The 25,808-nt window shown below is 35.4% G+C and overlaps 2 protein-coding genes and 1 pseudogene across 2 annotated transcripts; 2 read left to right on the top strand and 1 right to left on the bottom strand.

Moving 5' to 3' along the window:
- Positions 1-1,999: 1,999 nt before the first annotated feature.
- Positions 2,000-10,302, top strand: LOC147543120 (phosphate transporter PHO1 homolog 3-like; annotated as a pseudogene).
- Positions 10,303-14,807: 4,505 nt separating this feature from the next.
- On the top strand, positions 14,808-19,626 carry LOC147543119 (phosphate transporter PHO1 homolog 3-like). The gene is made up of 13 exons (XM_086637011.1): positions 14,808-15,837; positions 16,422-16,770; positions 16,876-16,924; positions 17,013-17,084; positions 17,190-17,319; positions 17,441-17,561; positions 17,643-17,901; positions 17,980-18,084; positions 18,173-18,217; positions 18,454-18,603; positions 18,695-18,973; positions 19,107-19,243; positions 19,350-19,626. The coding sequence occupies exons 1-13, from the start codon at positions 15,162-15,164 to the stop codon at positions 19,447-19,449; spliced, it is 2,472 nt and encodes an 823-aa protein (XP_086493137.1). The 5' UTR covers positions 14,808-15,161; the 3' UTR covers positions 19,450-19,626.
- On the bottom strand, positions 19,624-23,850 carry LOC147543118 (cystathionine gamma-synthase 1, chloroplastic-like). Its single transcript, XM_086637012.1, has 11 exons — positions 23,102-23,850; positions 22,618-22,721; positions 22,250-22,323; positions 21,987-22,158; positions 21,760-21,819; positions 21,439-21,642; positions 21,248-21,334; positions 20,973-21,080; positions 20,617-20,712; positions 20,414-20,532; positions 19,624-19,955 (listed from the first exon to the last, which is right to left on the bottom strand). Exons 1-11 carry the CDS (start codon positions 23,571-23,573, stop codon positions 19,832-19,834), a joined length of 1,620 nt encoding a protein of 539 aa, XP_086493138.1. The 5' UTR covers positions 23,574-23,850; the 3' UTR covers positions 19,624-19,831.
- Between the last annotated feature and the right edge of the window lie 1,958 nt (positions 23,851-25,808).

Below are 25,808 nucleotides of genomic sequence, written 5' to 3'. Positions count from 1 at the left end.
TCATTAATGAGTTGAACTTGAAAAAACATGAGGACTTTTATCCAAAATTAAAAGACTAACAATGCTAGTGGTATTTCTTTCTCATCCTATTATGTCTAGGTTATCTCTTATATGTTACTTATGTCCTAGTCTATATGATACAAATCTAGTTTAAGATGTGGAGTTGATTTCAAAAGCTTATGTTATGTTACAAAACTTGGTGGGTTGTGGTCCTTATGGAATTCCGATTCTTATGTTAGGTCAAAGGTTAACGGGGTTGGAGAAAAAAGAAAAACGTTTTTTTTTTCATATTGGGGAGGGAGGTTTTGGAACTCGGAACGGACTGCCATTTCATAATAGCAAGACAGTTTCTTTTTGACATTATATCTATAGGGCCAAGGTTGACTATGGTGAAAGGGAATCGGTGAATTTGATTAATTTTTTATAAGAGCAGAAATGAAAGGAAATTGGAGATAGACCGCTCAACAGGCCGCTAAATTATCAATTGATGCACCTATCAAATTTTTGTTGATGTTTTGATAAAGGGTGTGTACGTAACATTCTATCGAAATATCTTATAGATTTTGCAGCAAAGGTTGTAAATAGCATGTTATAAAATGTAAGTGGAGTACTTTTACTTTACTTGAGCTCCTTTCACATATGAATGTGAAATTGTTAGTATCTGCTTTTCTATTATAGTTTAGGACTAAATTTCTGGAGTTGAATCTAAAAATATTTGGTAAACTAAGCAAGTCTTACCATTTCTTCCTTAACAAAAAAAAAGTCTTACCATTTCTCAGTTAGAGCATGGGAGACATTATCTCATATAAATTGAAGAAGACATTGTCAAAATACTACTTCTTGTTCAATCATCTATCAACACCGTACCATCAATATTCTATGGTGTTGAATTAAAAAAATTCAAAAGTCGTTCTAAATTCTAAAATAAGTTTGAAAAGAAAAAATAATATGGACTCGTTCGTAATTGTCCCATTTAAAATTGGAAAATGTCTCTCGGCCTAACACTTATCCTAACCGAATTCCGGCCAAAGAAGTGTCTGAACAGGATTTAGAGAGAAAAAGTTTTTTACTTTTATCTCTCTAAATCTTGACCAGACAGGTTTAAAATTGGGGCGGTAATTATAAGGCCCAAAATGGGGAGGTTAAGGAGAATCAGACCCAATACTAAATAATAATGAGGAAAAGACCCAGTAGGTAAAAATACAATTTTACCCTCCAAAATAAAATTTTCCGCCCAAATCAACGTCAAAACAATTTTGAACAATTCTTGGTTTGCTCTCAACAATTTTGTAAATTTCGGAACAAATCTTAGTTTGTCTCAACAATTTGTAAATTTCTGAACAAATTCGTTTTTGCTTAGACATTGTTTTGCCAAAATATTTCGCATTTTTTTCTTTTGCATTTCACATAGACAAACTGACACAAACATTTTGGCTACAACATTTTTCGATTTGTCTTGTGAAAAAATAAATGGATCTGCATTTTTTGTTTGCTTTCGACATAAATATTAAGACTAAAGCATTTTTTTATTTGTTCTTTACAAAAATTAAAATGTTATGCATATTGTCCTTTGTATTTAACAAATCCATTAACGAACAAATAATATTTTGACTAATACATTATATATGTTGTTAAGAACATAATTATATATGTCGTTAACATTTTATAATAAGTTGGGACATTATTATAGATATTGTCAACATTTTATAACAACACAATAATATATGTTGTCAACATATAAGGGTAAAAATGAAATTATGAAAAAAATATGTTGTCTTGTTAACAACATAATTACATATGTTGTTAACATTTTGAAAAATGTTCAAAAAATGAGTTTTTTTAACATTATTATTTTTGAGTGGGTTTTTTTCCTATTAGGGTCTAGATTTTTGGGTTTTTCACTCATTCTTTCTTTAAAATTGGGTAAGTGTGGGGCATAGCATTGGGCTTGTTTAAAATTGGTACAGACTATAGTACTCTCTCTACATTTCTATATTAATATGTCTCTCTTTCACTAATAAACTCATTCTTCTTCTCAACCTCTGATTTTCATGTGATTTGCAACAATCTTCAAAACCCAAGAAAAAGGAAAATCAAGATGAAGTTTGGGAAGGAATTCAAATCTCAAATGGTACCAGAATGGGAAGAAGCTTACATGAATTATGATTTTCTCAAGTCCCTCCTCAAGGAAATCCATAATTTCAAACTTAACACCAAACCAATAACTACTAAAAGCACCCCAAACAGAACCATGACTATGTATAGAGCTTTCAGTGGTCTTGGTACAAGATACAACTCTGTAAAATCTCTTAGAACTCAATTCCTTTTTATTTATCAAATCAATTGTTCTTATTACAACAACTCTTATTTATACTAATAGAAGAGAAAACAGAATTAGAGAAAGTTAGTTATTCACTAAACTAGAGTTAGTTGTAACTAACTTTTATTGTTATTTTGATTTTGTAGAGAACTAGTCAAGATGGACCAGTCAAGATAGACCAGTCAAATGTCTTCAGAGTCAAGATGGACTTCATGATATAAGCTGACCAAATACTTAGTCAAGTATTGACCTAAGTATAAATTGTTGAGTTTTGCCCTAATTCTATTTTGCCCTAATTCTCCAAAACAAGTTTTGTTGTGGTTGATGAATCTTCAAAAGATAGGCATTTGCTTTTTCCCATGACACAAGAATGACAAAGTAATTTATTTGTTGTAGGAGATAATGAAATCTTCTTTTCACCATGTAATTGTTTTATAATACCACTATTTGAGTGACCCAACCTAGCATGCCAAATATCATAGTTTTCTGCAGTAAGAGCTAGATGAGCAGAATACAACCTTTCTTTTAATATGGTATTATGGACCTCTATAGGATATAAATTTTGTTTCATAGGTCCTTCTGCCAAAATTTTCTTGGACCATAGATCTTTGATACTGTATCCCCAAGGTAGAAACTCAACAGAACATGAGTTTTCTTTAGTGAATTTAGAAATAGACAAAAGGTTTCTTTTTAGGTTAGGGACACATAGTACCTTATTCAGCTCAAAGGAATGAGTGGCAGTGGAAAGAGTAGAAGACCCAGTTTCTGTGATAGGTAGAAACTTACCACTACCTACCATTACTGCTTCTGTACCTTTATAAGCTTGAATTGAATGAAGGGTAGAGGCACTGTGGGTCATATGACTGCTGGCCCCTGTGTCAGCTAACCAAGCTGTATCTTGAACAGAAGTACTGTCAGTAACAGCATAACATTCTTCTGATATGCTATTATTTGATTCACAGTCATAGAAAATATCTTCTGATATATCAGTAACTATAGCTGTATGGCACTCTTGAAACACATCTTCATCATTTGCACTGTGATATCCTTGATATTGAGGTGAAATTTCATATATTTCAGCATTGTTACATTCCAATAGAGCTTCATCCTCATATAGATATGAATCTGTTTCTTATACACCATTAGTTTTCATTTGTGATAGATCTTGCTTATCTTGAGACTCAGAATGATAACCCATATGGGTTTTATTTGGTTGATATCTGAAATAGCATACCCCAGCTGAATGACCCCACCTTTTGCAAATCCCACATGGGACTTTAGAGAAATCAAAATCATCAGCTCTTTTTCCTTTATATTGTTGATTTGACACTATAGGAGATGAAACAGTGTCATCTTTCTTTGCAGAGGCCTGATTTTTATAATAAGTAGGAGAAGCCTTAAAACCTTGTCTATATTGTTGTTGTTGATTATGTCTCTTTACATAATAAGCTTCCTGATCCACTTCTCTTGATAATAGCCACTGTTCATGTTGAATAAGCCTTGATTTGAGTTGAGCAAAAGATAGATGCTCATTATTTGCCCTTATAGCAATTGTGAATTGATCATAGTCCACACTTAGACCTTGAATTGCTATTCTAACCAACTCAGATTCATTTACTCTATCATTGACAGAAATTAAAGAATCTGAAATATGCTTTAATTCTCTTAGATAAGTAGATATAGATGAATTTCCCTTTTTAATAGTTTGTAATTTTCTTCTCAATTGATCTTTTTGAGATTCAAGACCTTCATTGTTTGTAAGAAACAAATAGTCCCAAATTTCTTTTGCTGTTTGAAGTCCATATGTATCATAATACACAGACTTAGAAAGAGTACTTTTTAGGTAAGACTTGACAAAATTCTCTTTACTCCTCCATTGTTGATAGTCTGGATTTACTTGCTCAACACCATGAATAAATTTAAGAGGTGGAGGTTCCTCAATAGTACCATTTACAAACCCTAGTAACTCATAAGTACTTAGAAGGGTTTCAACTTGGTCTTTCCACATGAGATAGTTAGAATCATCTAACTTTTCAGTGATAAAGCTAGTAACAGAGGAGATTGGAGGTAAAGTACCTGAGTTTGCAGCCATTGGAAAGATTGCTTGAAGAAAAGCCTGAAAAAACTGTAAGTATTGTTATAATCCTTTGATCTTGAATGATTTTAAACTGAATTTTGATGATAATCTTCTGAATTTTGTGAGAATCTTCTGAATTTTGATGATAATCTTCTGAATTTTGTGAGAATCTTCTGAATTTTGTTGTTGAAATGTTAAATTTTGCTGACTGTTGAATGTTTTTCTTGATTTTGTTGCGAGATGATGAGTATTATTGAGCTCTGATACCATGTAAAATCTCTTAGAACTCAATTCCTTTTTATTTATCAAATCAATTGTTCTTATTACAACAACTCTTATTTATACTAATAGAAGAGAAAACAGAATTAGAGAAAGTTAGTTATTCACTAAACTAGAGTTAGTTGTAACTAACTTTTATTGTTATTTTGATTTTGTAGAGAACTAGTCAAGATGGACCAGTCAAGATAGACCAGTCAAGATAGACCAGTCAAATGTCTTCAGAGTCAAGATGGACTTCATGATATAAGCTGACCAAAGACTTAGTCAAGTATTGACCTAAGTATAAATTGTTGAGTTTTGCCCTAATTCTCCAAACGAGTTTCTGCAAAACCCTAGTTTCACAAACTCTAAAGCAGGAGGAGGTCAAGACATTGAAGATCAAGTCATAGTAGTCAATGCTGTTGACTATCACCATGATGGGTTCATTAATGATGATAAAAATCAAAATCAAAAGCATCATCATTATGAAACTAAGTTCTTAATGTCATCAGATGAAGGAGGTGAATATGAATTTTTGTTCTTTAGAAGACTTGATGATGAATTCAACAAAGTTGGTGACTTTTATAAAGATAAAGTCAATGAAGTGTTGAAGGAAGCTGATTTATTGAATAGACAAATGGATGCTTTAATTGCTTTTAGAATCAAGGTTGATAATCCTGGTGAATTGACAAATGATTGGCCCATTGACATGACTAAGCTCGCTTCCAATTCGCCCGGTGCTGCTAGAACCACCACCAATGAAGGCAATCTTCTTGCATCTTGATTTTAGATTAGACCTGATTTCCTGCTGGTCTTGGTTAAAATGACATGTCAATATATTTTTAGGCTTGGGTTTCTGGGAAAACCAAACAAACCTGTGAAAACTAGTTCTCAGTCGGTCACGTACATACACGTGTTACACACGTATCTCAACATGCCCGTGAAGCTGAAGCCAAGAAAATTTAGAGATTACCCTTCTTGACCAAAAAAATAGGTCTAGGGAGTTTTAGCCCATTTTCCTAAAAATATTCTTGTTTTGATGCTAAATTTGCAGGTATGGTGCATATGAATGTAATAGAAGAAATTGGTTTAGAAGAACCGGAAAACTCTGGGGATGATATCGGTGAGGAAATAGACAAACCGAAAAATATGATGAACTCGAAAAAACTAGCTCCTCTAGAAGTACTTAACCATGTTACAATCAACAACACACTCGAAACACCGAAATCAACCATAAAAGGAATACTCCATGTTAACAAGAACAAAGAATTTGTATTTAGAAGAAAGGACTTAAGAGAAGTTGAAGAAAAACTCCAACTAGCTTTTGTAGAGTTTTACCAAAAACTTAGACTTCTAAAGAGTTATAGGTAATGTAGAAATTGAATTTGCGATTAACCACTTAGACTGTCTTTTAATATATCTGAAATATATCTACTTTTTTTTTTTTATATAGCTTTCTTAATCTCTTGGCATTTGCGAAGATCATGAAGAAGTATGATAAGGTAAGATCACTTGTTATATGTGGATATGTATATAAAATAAATTATTCATACAATTGTTTTTTGTTGTAAATTTACTTTGTGATAGATTACTTCACGGAGAGCGGCGAAATCTTACTTGAAGATAGTGGAAAGCTCCCACCTTGGTAATTCAGATGAGGTAAACAATTTATCTTAACAAATATAAACAACAATATACAAATTTTGTTGCCTCTATATGTATAATTATACATAAATATAATATATAGATACATATGGATAAACAGTCGAGTTAATTTTCGCGTGGTTTATGACCAATTCTAGGTTGCTATGCTCATGGAGAGGGTGGAAGCAACGTTCATTAAACACTTCACGAATGGAAATCGCAGTAAAGGTGTACTGTTCTTGAGACCAAGAGCAAGAAAAGAAAGACATAGAATTACATTTTCCTTGGGTAAGCTTTCTTAGGCCCAAGAAAAAGCCGTTTCGGTTAGATTCTTTCTTGAACGGTGCAGTGAGAGAGGCTCAGCCCGGATCTAACTAATGTTTTGATTGGAGGGGTAACTCCGTAACTCTGGAAAAAATTTATTCTTGGGCTTGAATGAACTAATTGAGTCTATTTGGAGGTATTTTCAGGTTTCTTTTCAGGTTGTACATTGGCTCTTATACTGTCTCTTGTATTAATAATCCGTGCTCGAAATATCATTGAGAAGGAAGGAAGTACTAGGTACATGGAAACCCTGTTTCCTCTTTATAGGTAAAGATTTCTATATCTGATTTCATTGACGTTAAGTGATGTGAGCTTGTAAGCTCACGTACGTATTTCTTAGTTCCACGTTGCTTAGAAAGACTTTATGAACTTTTTTTTGCAGCTTATTTGGATTCATCGTTCTTCACATGTTCATATATGCGATAAATATATATGCTTGGAGACATTACCGAGTTAATTATCCGTTTATATTTGGATTCAAACAAGGGACTGAATTGGGTTATAGAGAAGTCTTCCTCCTTAGCGCGGCTCTAGCAACACTAGCATTAGCCATTAGCTAGTGTTATCGGGAACCTTGATATGGAGATGGACGTAAAAACCAAAAACTACCAGACATTGACTGAATTACTCCCTCTTATGCTAGCTAGTTATTGTAAGCTATACCCATAATACTAGTTCACATATTTCGATTAATCGGCCATTTTCTCTCTATCTCTCTCCGAATTAACATGTTAATCTTTCTATTGTAGCTTGTGATTTGCATAACATTTTGCCCCTTCCACATTTTATATCGTTCAAGTCGGTATTTCTTAATTCGATGTGCATTCCATTGTATTTGTGCTCCCTTTTACAAGGTAAATACTCACCACTATCTCTACATGTTCGAACAGACTATTGATATGTTACGTATTCATCTTTCGTACGTGCAGGTCCTACTACCTGATTTTTTCTTGGCAGACCAGTTAACTAGCCAGGTGTAATCATAACTTCGAAACCTAATATTTTGTACGCTTTTGTTTAGTTGAATCATCTAAAGAGGCTATATAGCTGTTCTATTCTTACAGGTTCAAGCCATTAGAAGTCTCGAGTTTTACATTTGTTATTATGGTTGGGGGGATTTTAAACTGAGACAAAACTCTTGCAACAGTAGCAGCGTTTATAACGTTTTCAACTTTATTATAGCAACAATACCCAAGGCCGGCCCTGGCCCAAAGCGAGCAAAGCCTCGCTTTGGGCCACAAAATTTTAGGGGCCACATTTATATTTTCAATCTTCAAGAAAGGATGGGTGCCTGTAAATAACTTAATGAAATAAAGCGCACTATTACTGACTCCTACGTCAACCCACTTTTCCTCCTTTCAGAATCACGTGGTTGTTACCATTCCGCTTTTGAATAGCTTATTACAGTTGGGCCCTAAACTATAGCCAACTATACAGTTTGCCCCCATATTTTATCAATTACTCAAATTTAGTCCCGAAATTATAATTCCATCGCTCGGCTTTTTTTTCTTTTCGTTTTTACTTATTCTTTCAAAGTATTTTCTCCTTAATCTTTCTATATTATGAACCATTTTAATGTCTCAAAAATGACTCGCGTTGTAAAGAAGTGTAAGTCGACCATTTGTAGGCGTGTCTCACTAACACACATCGCTCTCACCGTTATCTTCCTTTTTCTCTCGTCTCCGTCTACTCTTTATGTCTCTATCTTCCCCCTTATTTCTTTCATTCTCGGAAATTTATGGAGAAATCTTCGAAAAGACTCTTACGATTTAAGTCAGTATGAAAGATTATATCTCCGAGTTTTTTTCCAGTGGAGAATGATACTGATAATCTGAATGAGTATAAGTTGGCGAAGCCCTTAAGATTTTTCTCAATAGGATTTATAATGCAACTTTAATGTGAGTTGATTTTCAAACTTCAACTATTTGTCGAACTATACAACTATGTGTTAACTCGTGCAAATGTGTGCGTAAATCTTGCATATACATGATTTCTGCAAATCCATCCAAACTTGGATACAAAATTCATGCTAAATAATTGATCGATCTTCAATGACAAAAGAGCTTTTGGCCAAAGTAACTTTTCAATATATATATAACGTAAAGGGCCACAATGAGATAAAATTCGCTTCGGGCCTCACAAAAGTCAGGGCCGGCCCGTCAATACCGTATACTTTTCGTCTACTTCAGGTCATTATTTCGCTAATAAATACTTTTTCAACACCTGAAAATCCCAAACTGTTATAGCAACTCATTGTTGGTTACTCTGTTTCAGTGCTTACGGCGAGCTTTCGAGGAGAAAGATCTAATGCAAGGATATAATGCATTGAAATACTTCTAACTATCGTTGCTGTTGTTACAAGGACGGCTTATAGTCGGCAAAAGATAACAACATGGTTGGTTTTGGCATGGGTCAGTTCAGTAATCTCGGCGGTTGTTAGTACTTACTGGGACATTGTCATCGACTGGGGGCTCTTCCAAAGAAACTCGAAGAATCATTGGTTGAGAAATAAGCTCCTTGTCTCACAAAAGAGTGTCTATTTTATAGCCATTGTAAGTAACTGACTCTAAAAATTGTTGGCTGACCTAAACTTAGAGTCCTAACTCCTAGGCTTCAGTTGGCATTTTGGTTCAATTCTGGTACATCAACTAAGGCAGCTCTTTTTGTCGTCCAACCCAGATCTGAAATCTGACTCGAGGTCTGAATTGAGTCAGATTTCAAAATGTTGTTTTTGTCAAACTCATCTGGATAGCTGATTTTAGGTAAATTTGATTTAAGGGATCCAGATTCAGACGATGAGAAAAAAACACTAGAAAAGAGTTGGAGCTCATTACACTCCTGAGGCACCTTTCCTCCCAAGTCCCAACTAGGTAGGGAGGGACAGTCTAATTGTCCTGCCCTATAGAACCATATAAGGGCTGGCCTTTTATGCAGGTCAGCCGTGGAAATTCCGGCACGGGCTAGAGCTCGACCTGGTCACTACTCACTGTATATATCTTTCGTTGACTGCAAATATCAGCAAAAACCAAGCAGAGCCATAAATAAGCTCCGGATTCTTAAACCATTTCATGAGATTTGCAGGGGTTGAATGTGTTGTTGAGATTTGCTTGGTTACAAACTGTGTTAAATCTTCAAGTAACTTTCTTACATAAGGAGGCTTTGATTGCAATTGTTGCCAGTTTAGAGATTATTCGTCGGGGAATATGGAATTTCTTCAGGTAAAAAAGCTTAAAACTTCGAAGTCTTGGTCCCAAGGACGGATCTACATGCAGGCCAAAGGGGGCCATGGCCCCCCTTGACTTGCCGTAAATTGTTTTAGAAATGCTGATTGCTCTCTGATTTATCGCATAAATAAAGTTCGAGTCATACTCATAACATATATGTAGTGTGGGTGAGATGGTAGAGGACCGAGATTTGTATGTGCGAGACCTGGGTTCGAGCACTGAAAGACTTAGATTTTTCACTTTTTTTTTTTTGTTCGGCCCCCCTTGACTACTACTCCTAGTTCCGTCCCTGCAAGTTGGTCCATATATTTTATTGAACTATTTTTCATATCCTTGGTTATGTTATATGAATCAGGTTAGAGAATGAGCATTTGAACAATCTAGGAAAGTATAGAGCTTTCAAGACGGTACCACTGCCTTTCAACTACAATGAGGACGAAGATAAGGCCGAATAACTATCAATATTCTCATAGTATATTAATATTATAAATGGGAAAAAAATCTCAAAATAATTGTCGGAGTATTTTTGCCTCAGCAAAAGTTTGTTTTTTTTATGAAAAAAATCCGTGTTGTATGTAACATATTTCAATTTGTATACAACTTTTTTGTAATAGAACAATATGCATATCTTAAATTATGCAGTTTATATTGTAAACAATCCAGTGATTAACTGACATAAATGTAAAATGTGGTTTTCACTTTTTGTTTGTCAAATCTGACATTTTTATACATAAAAACTGTTGTGTAGAAAAAGAAAAAATAGTCGTGCTATAGATAAAGATAGTGTTCTTGTTTACCCTTCTCCTAAAGTGTGTTGCATCATCTGATACTATGCGACTGTCATAAATCAATGTGTCTCTGTATAATACAGATGTCAAGTGGGATATTTGAACTTTTGACCTCACAAGGTGACATTTTCTCATTTAAACCTGAACATGATTTCTTGGCCTTCCTATCTAAATTTTCAAATAATTCCTCTAATTACGCATTTTTGTATTAGGACGGTGCTTTTTAGAATTTTTGTCAATTTTCCCTTGTATACTTTGTTTCATTATATATGGGTCACGTCTTTTTTTGTATCTAGAATGACTTTCTGGTGGAAAAAGGCAACCAAAGAAAACTTTTCAGACTTCAATCCTTTTATAATTCTCCAAAGTTTTATGTAAATAAATATAAAACGAATATATTAGTATTTAGTCGTAAACCATTCCTAGTAATAGCAGAATGTCTTAGTAATTATACGAGGAAAACCCCCGAACCGCACGTAATCATAGTGTATTGAGAAGTTCTTAGCCTTTAAAACACACCCTGCATCGCAGTTCAACTTTGAACTAGAGCTCAATAAAATTGTTGATTGGCATGCTTCTGAAAATGTGGTACATGTTAGTAGATCAAAGGGGGAAGGGGTGAGGGGTGTTAAACTTAACCATACAAAATTTACAATCAGAACAACTCTAAAAAAAAAAATAATCAATAAAACAAAAGAATCTTAGTTTTTCTGTCACAATCTCACCACAACTGTTATATGAAGATTATCTAATTTGTCGACCAATTAATAAATTTTGGCCAGCGCTTTGGGGAAAGCTAAATAGTTTCCGGGGTGTAAAATTTTAAAGGGAATATGTATAATTTTAGAGATTTTCCGGAGAAATAAATTTTAAGGGGAAATAAAAAAAACACTCCACCTCACCTCAATCTATCTCCACCTCACCTCACTCTCTCTCCACCTCACTCTCTCTCCACCTCTTTGTCTTCTCCGATTTGGTCGTCGGCCGGAAAATTTTCCGGCCGGCGACCATTAAAAAAAAAAAAAAAAAAATTTTCACTCTCTCTCTCTAAACTCCGGCGAAGGGGTTTCCCTTCGCCGGAGTCCCGGTCTGTTGAAGAACAGACCGGAACTGGTCTGTTCTTCAACAGACCGATCTGGCCTGTTGAAGAACAGACCAGATCTGGTCTGTTCTTCAACAGACCAGATCGGGCCTGTTGAAGAACAGACCAGATCGGTCTGTTCTTCAACAGACCGGAAGTGGTAACAACAGACCACTTCCGGTCTGTTGAAGAACAGACCGATCTGGTCTGTTCTTCAACAGACCAGACCAGTTCCGGTCTGTTCTTCAACAGACCGGAACTCCGGCGAAGGGAAACCCCTTCGCCGGAGTTTCTAGAGAGAGAGAGAGTGAAAAAAAAAAAAAATTTTTTTTTTTTTAATGGTCGCCGGCCGGAAAACTTTCCGGCCGGCGACCTAATCGGAGAAGATAGAGGTGAGGTGGAGAGAGAGAGAGAGGTGAGGTGGAGAAGCTATTTTGCTTTCCCCTAAATAAAATTGTCAAACAAATTTGACCAATTTTTGACCAAGTCTTCACACCCCGGAAACTTTTTAGCTTTCCCCAAAGCGCTGGCCTAAATTTTTCCTAGTTCAACAAAAAAAAAATTAATAAATTTTTCTATTATTTACCATTATATTACTTTTTTTATACGATTTTCAATTTTCAACTAAAACGATAAAATACTCAAGAGTACCACATTGGTCTCAAGTTGTAACAAGACAATATTTTGATCACGGCCATCATTTTTTTTATGTTTTGGGTGCCCAAAATGGACATTTGACAGGAATTTTCTATGCTTACAAAAGTAAAATAATAAAACAAATAGACATCAGATTGTTCAACTCTCATTGTTGTCTTCTAATTAGATAGAAAGAAAAAATAATTTAAAATTAGATCATTTCTGAAATGGCCCCTAATTTACTACAACAGTCTCGTCTAACTCCTGTCGTTAGTCAAATACCAAAATAGCTTCATTTTCAAATTTGCATTCCTTGACCACCTATTGATTGACATATTCAACCATGACGAAACCATATAAGAACCCAACGTGGACAACCTCAATATGACCCATTCTCTTAGAGAGAAAAGTGGGTGAAATCTAGGTCGTCTACGTCAGTTGACTTGTACTGGGGCAATTTTTCAGACAATATAAAATTTTTGTTTCATATTTTCCGAAAATTAAAAAAACACTTATGGTGTGTTTGTTTGCAGGATTCTGAGTAGGATTTGGTAGGAATCGAGAATCTTAGTCCATTTGACTATCAAGAATCCTAGGACTCTTGAATCCTAAGAATTCATAATTCCAAAATTTGTATTGGACCAAAATCTCACCCTACTCCCTAGGGTTTGATAGGATTTCTGATTAATAAACTTAGATTTTAAACTTAAAAACAACAACAAAAAAAATTTATTTTCTTCTACAAATTAATTATTTTAAAAAATGATTTCGTGAAAAAAAAAAAATTCATGATATCTCGGGTTACCGACAAAAAAATTCGGGAAAAAGGCTTTTCGAGGAAAAAAATGACTTTCGGTAAAAACTATTCTGAAAAAGAAAATTTTTTTACGAAAAAAAGTGGAAAAACGATTCTCAAAAAAAAAATTTATGAAGAAAACGGAGGGTTCTCGAATGAAATTATATTTGAAAAAACGAATTTCGAGAACAACGTTTCTTCTATTTTTTTTAAAGAAGCGTTTAAAAATACTTAAATAATAATAAATCATATGATCCTTCTTAGTTACCAAACAAACCAAAAGCTATTACTTGGATTCATGAATCCGAAGGATTCATGATTCCGCCATCCAGACACACCATTATTTAAAAAAAAATTTTGTTACTTTATCTCTACTTCTCTTTCTTCATACTCATATTCGTTTTCATCTTCATGGTCTCTCAACTTATTAATAATAACCAGTGGTGTGAGGAGACTCTTAGCGATAACTTTGTGTGAGGAGACTCTTAGCGATAACTTTGATGATCCTACATGCAATTTGGTTAAGGCTATTCCCGTTCAAAATGAGGGCTCGGATCAGATGGAATGGACTCTTATTCAATCAGGAAACTTTTCGGTAAAATCTATGTATCAACATCTTAGTCTTATCCAGAATCCTCACCCTCTCCCCTCCATCAACTGAAACTTCATTTGGTTTATCCCTACTATCCCACGTACTCATCTATTTCTTTGAAAATGTTGCTCGAGAACCCTCCAAGTTCGTAAGCGTATCGGTAAATTCGTAGGAAATCTATACACATGTCCGAATTGTACTGAAATCGAGTCTAGAACATGGTTTGTTTCACTGTCCTTTTGTTAAAAGCGTGCGGTTCCACTTTAATATTTTATCCACCAATATCCAGTCCATATCTGAATGGATACTTTCCTGGCAGGACCCATCACAAACAAGTTACACCTCAAATGGCATTCACTTTGTTACTATAATGTGGCATATATGGAAGGCAAGATGTGATCACTGTTTCCAACACACGATAAACACTATTAGCACAGTTATTAAACTTATTATGGTTTTTCTAAAAATGAGTAGTGTTCAGAAGAAACCTTTGACTACAACAATTGGAAAATGGCAACCCCCTAATCTACCTTTTATAAAAATAAATGTGGATTCTTTTCCAGATATTAATACCAATATTGGAACCAGTATGATTATTCATAACTTTCAATCAAAATTCATGGAAGCGGAAGTACATACTGCTCGAGCGAAGAACAGTGAAGAAAGTGAGGCTATAGCCGTTCTACAGGGCATGTCGGGGGCGGGGGATCATAATCACAAAGAAATCATCATCGAAAGTGACAATCTCAATCTGATACATCATCTGAAAAATCCAAGACGTAAAATCCAATGGCAATCGATGGTTCATATGCGGAAAATTAAGGAAATCAGGAACAAGCTAAATCGTGTCAACTTCAACTATATAAATTGCAATCAAACCACTCAAGCGGACAAGTTGGCGAAATGAGCAGGGAGGAAAAATAGGTCAAAACTCTGAAAATATGTCTGTCTAATATGTATTGTAATGGTACCTTGTGATTTAGTGTTATAAAACTTTCAGAAAAAAAAAATATCCATTTTCATCTTCAACTTAATTATTTTCTCCTTACAACAAAAAAAACTTAATTATTTTCTCTTTTTACTACTATATTTTAGCCAAGACAGGAGATCAAAGGAGAATCTGGTCATAAATTAGAGGGCCTTTTAGGAAATACTCCCCAAAATTTTATACCAATTATTAAACTTTCTCTCTCTGGTCTCTTACACATAATTTATTTCTCTCCCATCACTCATCTCTACATTTTTCATACAGATATAAATCTCAGCATGTGGAAACAAGATCAATCACATTAATAGTCTCTCCTACCTTCTCTACTTCTTCTCTTTCATTACTTCATTCATTCTTCTTCTCTACCATTGATTTTCATATGATATTGATGTGATCTTCAAACCCAAAGAAACCCACAAAAGAAAAGATCAAGATGAAGTTTGGGAAGGAATTCAAATCTCAAATGGTACCAGAATGGGAAGAAGCTTATATGAATTATGATTCCCTTAAATCCCATATCAAAGAAATCCACAATTTCAAACTCAAAATCAAATCAAAAACTACTAAAAACACCCCAAAAAGAACTATGACAATGTACAGAGCTTTTAGTGGTCTTAATAGAAGATACAGTAGTAATTTCAGAAGTCTTTCAAGAGGAGGAGGAGGAGGAGGAGGAGGTCATGATATTGAAGATCAAGTCATATTAGTCAATGCTGTTGACAATCACCATGATGGGTTTTCTGATAATCATCATCAACAACACCATCATTATGAGACTAAATTCTTGATGTCATCAGATGAAGGAGGTGAATATGAACTTCTGTTTTTCAGAAGACTTGATGATGAATTCAACAAAGTTAATGACTTTTATAAAGATAAAGTTGATGAAGTATTGAAAGAAGCTGATTTGTTGAATAGACAAATGGATGCTTTGATTGCTTTTAGAATCAAGGTTGATAATCCTGATGAATTGATGAATAATTGGCCTATTGAGATGACTCGTCTGGCTTCCGGTGTTACAGCTTCGGCCGCTGCTGTTTCGACTTCTTCGCCCCGTGCTGCCAGAACCACCACCACTACCACCTCCTCTGTTGGTGGTGGCAAAGAAGGTATATGTTGTCACTTAACTAGCTAAATTATGCCATTAACATACCACAGTTTTCTTCATATTCTTGATTATTACCCAGTCCTTGGATAACCCCACATTGACTAGTGGATGGGCAAGAGCAGGTAGTGAGTAGTCAATTTGTAAGTTTGGGGAAAGACTCTCCTCTTGAGTTAGCTTTTGGGGTGAGAGAGGCCCCATACCACTTGACAATCCCACATTGGTCGTAAAAGGTTCGGGCACTCACTTCGTAAGTGTCAAGCAGAGCCTTACCTTTCGAGCTAGCTTTTAGGCTGAGAGAGTCCCGAGACCAAGAGGCCCAAGACCACCCAACACATTGTTGGATAAATGGCTTCGGAAGCCTTTTAATTCCCACAGTCCCACTTTAAGAGAATGGTCGCTCTTGATTTTCTGAGAGATAATATTTTCATTGATCTTCGTCTATAATTCCAACCCACGTCTCGGTTTTCATAGCTTGTTCCTATCTCTTAAACAAAAAAAATGAAAGCAATCTTCTCCAATATTGTTTAGATTTTTAGTGTTTGACCAAATATGAACAAAAACCTTGTGTTGATGTTGAACTTGCAGCTATGGTGCATATGGATGCAATAGAAGAGAGTTATCGAGGACAATCTGATGACTTGAGCAACGACATTGTTGTTGAAGGTGTTAACAATAGTACCAGTGGTATCAATAGTGTACTAATGAAATCGAAAAATATAACAACCCCGAAAAAACCAGCTTCTCTAGACGTTCTTAATCATGTTACAATCAACAACACGCTCGAAACACCGCGTTCAACAATTAAAGGATTACTCAATGTTAACAAGAACAAAGAATTTGTATTTGAAAGAAAGAACTTAAAAAAAGTTGAACAACAACTTCAACGAGCATTCGTCGAGTTCTATCAAAAGCTTCGACTTCTAAAGAGCTATAGGTAAATACATATCATAAACATGTAAATACTGTTAAACTTTTCATTAGCCACTCTGTTTTTTGGATGTATCTGAAATACTACAATTTTCATTTTTTTCCAATGAAGCTTTCTTAATCTCTTGGCTTTTTCGAAGATCATGAAGAAGTATGACAAGGTAAGATCACTTATTATTTGTTAACTCGTGACATATGCATCTGAAATGAATCTTTTCATATAATTTTCATTTTTGTACTTTCTTGTAGATCGCTTCAAGAAGAGCGTCGAAATCCTACTTGAACATGGTGGATAACTCTTATCTTGGCAGTTCAGATGAGGTAAACGTTTTACGGTAGCAACTATATACAACAATACATTATATATCATACGATTGTTCTCTAATAGTCGATTCACTTCTTCTTCGATTTATGATCACCTCTTAGGTTGCTAAGCTAATGGAGAGGGTAGAAGCGACATTCATCAAACACTTCACGAACGCAAATCGCAGTAAAGGCATAAAGATCTTGAGACCGCAAGCCAAAAAAGAAAGACATAGAATTACATTTTCCTTGGGTAAGATCTCTTTAGACCCACAAACAACCAGTTTCTATTAGAAGTACCAGAGAGCTAAGATTCGATCGTTTACACTCGAAGCTTGAATGAACTAATTGAGACAATTTAATGGCATTTTCAGGTTTCTTTTCGGGTTGTACATTAGCTCTTATACTGTCTCTTATATTACTAATCCATGCTCGAAATATCATAGAGAAAGAAGGAAGTACTCAGTATATGGAAAACTTGTTTCCTCTGTATAGGTGGAGTAATCTTTATATCTCATTTGGTTAACTAAGTCAAAATCGACGAGTAATAACAAGACTTGCCGAACTTTTTTGCAGCTTATTCGGATTCATTGTTCTTCACATGTTCATGTATGCGGTAGATATATATGCTTGGAGATATTACCGAGTTAATTATCCGTTTATATTTGGGTTCAAACAAGGGACGGAATTAGGTTACAGAGAAGTCTTCCTCCTTAGCTCAGCTCTAGCAACACTAGCATTAGCTAGCGTTATCGGAAACCTTGATATGGAGATGGACGTCAAAACCAAAAACTACCAGACATTGACTGAATTACTTCCTCTTATGTTAGTTACGGTAAGTTATGCCCGTAATACTAGTTCAAATATTTCGATTAATCGATTGTTTTCTAACATGTTGATCTTTCAATTGTAGCTTGTGATTTTCATAACACTTTGCCCGTTCAACATTATATATCGGTCAAGTCGGTATTTCTTACTTCGATGTGCATTTCATTGTATTTGTGCTCCTTTTTACAAGGTAAACACACAGCATCATCACGATCTCTCAAAATAATACTGAAGTATACACAGTTTATACAGCCTGTTGAATATCATCTTTCGTGCAGGTCCTCTTACCCGACTTTTTCTTGGCAGACCAGTTAACTAGCCAGGTATAATCATATCTTCTAGGTTTAATATTTCACAATACTAGTTTGACAACTATGCTACTTCTACGCACACTTCTCCAAAGTCTTGCCCATCCCAGCACAGGACACATCTTCTTGCATTTTGATCTCAGTCGTCCGAATCCAACATTTGAGTCATCGGGCAAATATCTGTCATTCTTGTATATTTTGATTTGCTTCAATTCAATCAAAGAATCTATATGGTTGTTCTTGTCTTACAGGTTCAGGCAATTAGAAGTCTTGAGTTTTACATATGCTACTATGGTTGGGGTGATTTTAAACTCAGAAAGAACTCTTGCAATAGTAGTAGTGTTTATAACACTTTCTACTTCATCATAGCAACGATACCTTATTCGTTCCGTTTACTTCAGGTTGACTCATCTAACAAAAGTCGAATGGATCGATGTTCTTTACTTAAGCTTTAATATCCCCACAAACTCATTGTTGGTTGCTCTGTTTCAGTGCTTACGCCGAGCGTTTGAGGAGAAAGATCGAATGCAAGGATATAACGCGTTTAAATACTTCTCAACTATTGTTGCTGTTATGACAAGGACGGCTTATAGTCGGCAAAAAACAACACCATGGTGGATAGTGGCATGGGTTAGTTCTGCAATCTCGGCGATTATTAGTACTTATTGGGACATTGTCATCGACTGGGGGCTATTACAGAGAAACTCGAAGAACCGTTGGTTAAGAGATAAACTCCTTGTTTCACAAAAGAGTATCTACTTTGTAGCCATTGTAAGTAACTGAACTCTTAGTTTCCAGACTCATAGGTTTCGGTTCGTATCTTAATTACTCAAAAAGTAGATGGCAAATATTGAGGAAAAATTGTAGACATGCTGATTTTTCAAGCATTTAATGAAAACTGCAGGTGTTGAATGTGTTACTGAGATTTGCCTGGCTACAAACTGTGTTAAATTTTCAAGTATCTTTCTTGCACAAGGAGGTCTTGATTGCAATCGTTGCCAGTTTGGAGATTATTCGTCGTGGAATATGGAATTTCTTCAGGTAAAATAGCTTTGAAAACTTAAAAACTGAACTGTCTTTGGTGTTTTGTACTGAATTACTCCACTGAACAATTTGTTTGAATCCTTGGTTTTGTTATATGAATCAGGTTAGAGAATGAACACTTGAATAATGTAGGCAAGTATCGAGCTTTCAAGTCTGTACCACTGCCTTTCAACTACGACGAAGATGAAGATAAGGATGAATAGGAATTCGCCAACTTCATATTTACCTGAGTTCATTTTTGTTTTCCCAAATTTATTTGTATAGACTATAGAACAATCATTTGTATACTTCATTTTTTATGCTCTCGGACTGGTCTGAGCTCTTAGCAAACCCCTTCTGGTAGCTGAAGAATTGAAAAATATAAATAGGCAATAATCTAACATTGAACTCTGATAGATAATATAGAAAATGTCAATGAAACGCCATAACAAGGGAAAATCAGTCACCACAGATTATGATCTTGGTAGTCTCATACATAGAATAGAACCAACAGATGATGATGCAACACTAATTAGAAAACGATGCCGATTAGGGTTTAAAGAAAACAAATTGGAACAGACAACTGCTTGTACGCACGGGTGGACTCTATATGGTTCCGAGAGCCTGAAGGATATCATCTTTCAGGTCCTCGTAGTCTTCCACACCGAAGCTGAATCGAACCAAGTTGTCCTTTATTCCAAACATAGCTCTCCCTGCTTGACTAAGATCCCTGTTCACCAGCACAACAGGATACCCTATTAACAATTGTTCGAACCCCATAGAGAACGGAACATAAAAACCGCATGTACACATTTTGATTCTCAAGCTTAACCTATTATATGAGGTTCTTTTGCTCAAGTATGCCTATCATCCTTGTTCATTTTCTTGCTTCTACATTTTCAGTATTGCAAGTGTTTGTATTTCTTATCTAGACAAATCTGAAACCTGATTCTGTGTCTGAAGTGATTCAAGTCAGATTTCAGAATGTTTTTGTCTGACTCATCTAAGTGGACGATTTGGGCTAATTTTCATTTAGGTCAGTTGATTCGAGTTCAAACAGCGAGAAAGGAAACACCACGTAAGTAATACATAAGGTTCTGAGTTATATGTTATATGTGATATACACAAGGCAGAAAAGAAATAAGTTGTTGAGATATGTCTGAATAGATAGAGGGGGAGAAGAAGTACCAGTAAGACATAATTGCAGGTTGATCCACAATGCTCTCACACCCTCCAAACGAAGGGGCAATGTATGGGATTTTCAAGGCATCGATGAACTTCTTAGTAGTGTTCAAATCTCCATCAATCTACAAAAGCAAATGACATTATGCTTTTGATACATATATATATGATGGAAGAAAAATAATGAGCCCATTACTTTTGATACTCACCTCAAAACTGACAACACCTCCGAAACCTGTCATTTGCTTAATAGCAATGTGATGTTCAGGATGACTGGGTAAGCCTGGATAATGGACCCGCGTCACCTGACAAAAGTTATACGTTGTCAGCAATTTGATTAGATGGCTTAATACGCCAAAGAGAAACTCGTTTCTGTAGGTATTTTTTATGTTCATTCCATTAATTTCAATAGTAAATTTAGGAAAAATTAGAACAGGATTAGTTTTTTTTTTACAAATGTTTAGTTGTTTGATTCAAGTGAAAATGTATATCGTATATCTAATCACCTGAAAAAGAAAGAAAAGTAACCAACGATGTACATAATCAATTCTGAAATATTAAATACCTTAGGATGTGCCTCTAAAACTTCGGCAATCCTCAATGCTGTTGAGTTTTGCTGCTGTACACGAAGATGAAGTGTCTTCAAGCCTCGGATCAACAGATAAGCAGCATTCTGATAAAAATAAAATCAGAGCAGCAGTTAGTTTTTGTACCAGTTTAAGTAGAGACTGTTTACGACATGAATAAACATGGAGCCCAAAAGATTTAGAGAAATAGACTAAATCATGATAGGAAAGATTTTGTGAAGTATGTTTTCTTGCCGCATTAGAAATCTCTTACCGGGTTAAGTGCACCACCCATAACATGATGCAACTTGCGAATTTTACCAATCAATTCCTCAGAACCACTAATGCAACCTCCGAGAACCTGAAAAGAACATATCGCTTTTTGTCACTGATCTTTTTCTCTTCAACATTTTCAGATTTTCATATTATAAGATCTGAAAGCAAAAGAATATCAGCATATTTTACATCATTGTGTCCTCCAATGAACTTTGTTGCAGAGTGCAGAATAAGATCAGCACCGAGGGGAAGAGCTTTTTGGTTCAAAGCTGTGGCGAAAGTCCCATCTATACAAACCAATGTTCCTTTGCTGTGACAAAGCTTTGAGACTAACTCAATGTCAACACATCGAAGATATGGGTTCGTTGGAGATTCCGTGAAGAAAAGCGTAACCTGCCAAGGAGTATGCAAATCAAGTAAGTGAAACAGTCATGGCCCCGAGTTAAAAGAAAAAGAAGTTTGGAACTGAGAAGAAATCTCAAAACAAGAAAACCCTTTCAAAGTACTGACATTATTTTTATCCAGAGCAGATTTCAGGCCATCCATATCAGCAGGGTCTATAACTGTGACCTGCATTTTTAGGAGTATGATTGTATAGTTAACATCAAAAGAAGGTAAAAGCTTATACATTGGAAATAATATCAAATGACTACACAAAATTCATAAAATGAGGCATCAGACAGCAGAAAAATGACACAAACTCCACGAATGAAGAGAGTATCGAGTAAAGGAAATACCGAAATATTCATGTTAGGAACAAGAAAATCATCAATGAAAATTCGAGTCTTCCTATAGCAATCTGTTGTGGTAACAATATGCCCGCCTTTCTTAATCAACGCAAACATCATAACCGTACTAGCACACATGCCAGACGCCATTATCACGGTTGATTCAGCCTCCTCGAGTGCACTGCTCGAAAGAAATATACATTTACGTTAAGTATGTCTCATTATGTAACCAAAAATAACAACTGCAAACAACATTAAGATATAAAACAGACCTTATCTTGTTTTCTAATACCACCGTTGTTGGGTTTCCATAACGCCCATACTCAAAGCTTGTATGACGTCCTTCCTACAAAAGAAGATCAACAAATTAATCAATTGAGAGTAAAGACTACTTTCAAAACTATTTCTGATTAATACTTGAGAGATCGTGAATGAGTTTAATCAACTTCAAAGAAAAACTCATCCTACTATAGAAATGAATCAAACACTTCCCGTGACCCGTTATTGAAGATCATCAAAAAGGAGAACTAGTATTGGTTAAGTATGTCTAAGCAAGTTCTCCTATATAGAAACCGAATAGACAAATACGTTATATTGGTTAATAAAAATGGAATTCAATCATAATGCTTGAAAAGAAGACCTTGAAATCAATAAGTTCATCAGAGGTTTTGAACCAGTAAGCAGATGTATTGACAACCGGAGTAGTGATTCCATCAGTAACAATTCCACGACCTAATCTTTCACCTGCCCAAATTAAACAAACAAAAAAGAGTCATTTGGTGTTTGAACTTGAAAAACGATCATGAAAACCTAGTAAATTGAGAATCAAAACATTTTTTGTTCATCCTCCAAATCAATTACATGTAAATCTTCTCAAGCATTTTCAAGACAAATAGCATAACAGAAGAAACAGATCCAGATCTTCATGGAGATTATCCTCACAAGACAATCGAACTCATTTCAGCAAGAGAAAAAATAGGTATTATTGATCAAATTACTCAATACTAATCTTGAGAAACAGTATATTTTGGATTACATCAAGGATCATGCGGAATGGAAATTTCAATCTAGAGAGAGAAATTACAATCTAGAGAGAGAAACTACAATCTAGAGAGAGAAAATACCAGCATGAACAGCGATGCTCCCACCGGAGCGCAAAAATGAGGCCTTTAAAGCGGCCGAACCAGACAACTGTACACCATTACTACCTTTACAACTACCAGCACCACCACCATCAACAGCCACAACTTCATCAACAACAACAGGGATGTCGATCTGAGCAGTAGCATCAACGGCAGCGACATTAGGAACACCAGTAATGTTGTTGTTGTTCGACCATGAAGCAGCTACAACTTGAGCAACACCGATGTTGCTACAGTTCCGGCGAGCCTTAATACTAAGTTGCCGGACAAAATTCGGAGGGAATCTGAGAATATGAGAAGACAAACATGACGATAAACGGAACGATCCAGAGATCGGCACTGAATTAGACTTACCGTTGAATCGACCAGAACTTGATTTATCCGGACCGGAAAAATCAGGATCTGATCGGCATTCAAACGATGGAAGAGTCCAAGCACAACCAGAGACCGCCATTTTTCTTCTCTTTTCTCTCTCTAAAATTTATGGCCTTGTTTTCTCTCTCTCTACCAAACCCCTCCCTACCTCAAGAATTGGTGAGAGTTTGCTGCTCCTTTCATTTTTATTGCTGGGAAAGAATTAACTAGGGTTTAGGTATTGTTTGTTTGGTTAGCTTTTTTTGACTTTTTTTTCGTTGTTTTTTTGTTTAACTGTGGTTAGTAAATTTGTACAGAATCGATTGTTGTCAGTTTTACTTTTGCTAATTTTAGTGTTAGACTCTCGAGCGTTCATTGTTTATCTTGTCTGTCATCCTTGAGTTCATATTCATCCAATCCGCCCCGTCACACAAAATATTTTGTTTAACCTCAACTCACAAATGGGTGTCCATCCGTTCTAACACCAAATTGTCGGTTTGGTCATTGGTGGGTGTACAACTTCATAAACAAAACTAATCCCCACGTGGGAGAAGGTGTGCCACGTGAGTGGAGGTGTGACCAAGGGGTAACCAGAATCCAAACCTAAGAGCATCTCCAATGCAAATCTTAAAAAAAATTCAAATTGTCGAGGCTCAATTGAGTTTCTCTTTCCTAAATGTCAGTGTTGAGATCCTCAACTCAAAAGACATCTTTAATGCAACACTCTAAAAACTTAAAATTAACTTAGGTATCATTTTCTAAATGGTTATACTGGCTTTTAATATTGGTGACCAATTGAGATCCTCAAAAGAAATCTCAAATATTAATTTCTTGTTGAGATCAACGTTAAATGATGTCACATCATTTTGACATCTAAATTAAGTGTTGCACGGGAGAGAGTTTTTTACAAAAAAAACTTAAGTGGCATTCTAAGTTTTTCTATTTGAGTGTTGCATTTAAGATGCTCTAATCATGTCTAGCTGAAAAATAATCAACTAGGTCAAAATGTCAAAATAGACCAATAATTGACCGGCTAATTCCACACTCGATTCTAAATATTTAAAAATCTATGAGCGAAAATAAATCAACACCAAGAGAGATAGAAATATCTACAATGAAATATGAGACATTTACGTTACCCATGTGAGATCTACACTAATATATGTGGAGATATTAGGATCTAGACGAGATCTATACAAGAAATAAAAATTAACAATGTGTTCTTGGACTCCTAGACTTTCAATGACTTGTGCTATTTATGTTTTCTATCTCTTTAAGAATAACAACAGAGAAAAAAGTTAAATGAGATTAGAATACAATACATTGAAGAAAAAGTACATAAAAATATATTATTATGTCTAATTTCAATGTGTTTGTCTTTCACAAAATATAAAATCGACTTCGTGTATTTTTGTCATTGCCAGAGGATTTTCTAACTGATGATCTTCTAATGTTTTTAATTTTGTTGTCATTGTTCTAAGTTGGTGATTTCGCTTTCAATTTTTTGTCAAATTACAATGTATAGCTTGCGTCCGGAATGTCCAATTAGAATAAAATGAAGTTTTCACTGAGCAAAACCAAAATGTCTATTCGATTTGTCTGGTTGTCTGTGCGAACAAATATGAGTTGCGTCTGTTTCCCTGACCTCGATGTGTACTTTTTTGTGGAATGCTTGTCTCGATCAATTCCCACCCCGATGCGAACCATAGCTCTAATCAGAGTAGATAGACTAGTGTTAAGAAAGCACTGCACAAATGTTTTACAAAAATTGGACCAGTCAAAGTGTGGCCCTCAGGGCCGGCCCTGGGCCCAAAGCGAACAAAGCGTCGCTTTGGGCCCCCAAATTTAGGGGCCACATTTAGGAGGAATCTGACTTGAGGTGCCTTTAAAATCTTTCGTCAGACTCACAACTTTGTATATGAAAGGGCCACAATAATGTCTTTTCTTGGAAAGTAGGGCCACAAGCCCACAATAATGTTGTTTTAATTAAATCCAAAACAAAGTAACCATGTATGGGCCCCACAACAGTGTATTTATACTCTTGCGAATCTCTCCTCCCCTCTCCTCTCATCTGTCTCATACTATTTCTCTCTCCCACCCTTCTCTCACATTCCCTCTAGTTATATACATTTTAATTAATTTTATTTTTTTTGGCTTGTTATTTTGATTTATGGATACATATTCAAGGAATTATAGTTGTTATCACTATCATCATACTAACAATCATTATAGATAGGGCCGGTCCTGGGCCCAAAGCGAACAAAGCGTCGCTTTGGGCCCCCAAATTTAGGGGCCACATTTAGGAGGAATCTGACTTGAGGTGCCTTTAAAATCT

This window comes from Eschscholzia californica, unplaced genomic scaffold, assembly GCF_041429995.1.
Source record: "Eschscholzia californica isolate CP2 unplaced genomic scaffold, dmEscCali1.0.p SCAF_4, whole genome shotgun sequence".
NCBI classification, from domain to species: domain Eukaryota; kingdom Viridiplantae; phylum Streptophyta; class Magnoliopsida; order Ranunculales; family Papaveraceae; genus Eschscholzia; species Eschscholzia californica.
The sequence above is the reverse complement of the archived record's forward strand: the minus strand, read 5'-3'. Positions and strand labels throughout refer to the sequence as shown.

Bases quoted from the DNA above. Each gene is read 5' to 3' on its own strand.
- LOC147543119 (XM_086637011.1), top strand. From the start codon at position 15,162: ATGAAGTTTGGGAAGGAATTCAAATCTCAAATGGTACCAGAATGGGAA. The intron at 17,320-17,440 runs GTAAGATCTCTT...TGGCATTTTCAG, and splicing joins TAGAATTACATTTTCCTTGG to GTTTCTTTTCGGGTTGTACA. The intron at 18,085-18,172 runs GTAAACACACAG...TCTTTCGTGCAG, and splicing joins TTTGTGCTCCTTTTTACAAG to GTCCTCTTACCCGACTTTTT.
- LOC147543118 (XM_086637012.1), bottom strand. From the start codon at position 23,573: ATGGCGGTCTCTGGTTGTGCTTGGACTCTTCCATCGTTTGAATGCCGA. The intron at 21,335-21,438 runs GTAAAATATGCT...TGTTCTTTTCAG, and splicing joins TCATTGGAGGACACAATGAT to GTTCTCGGAGGTTGCATTAG. The intron at 20,713-20,972 runs GTATTTAATATT...AACTTTTGTCAG, and splicing joins TTTTAGAGGCACATCCTAAG to GTGACGCGGGTCCATTATCC.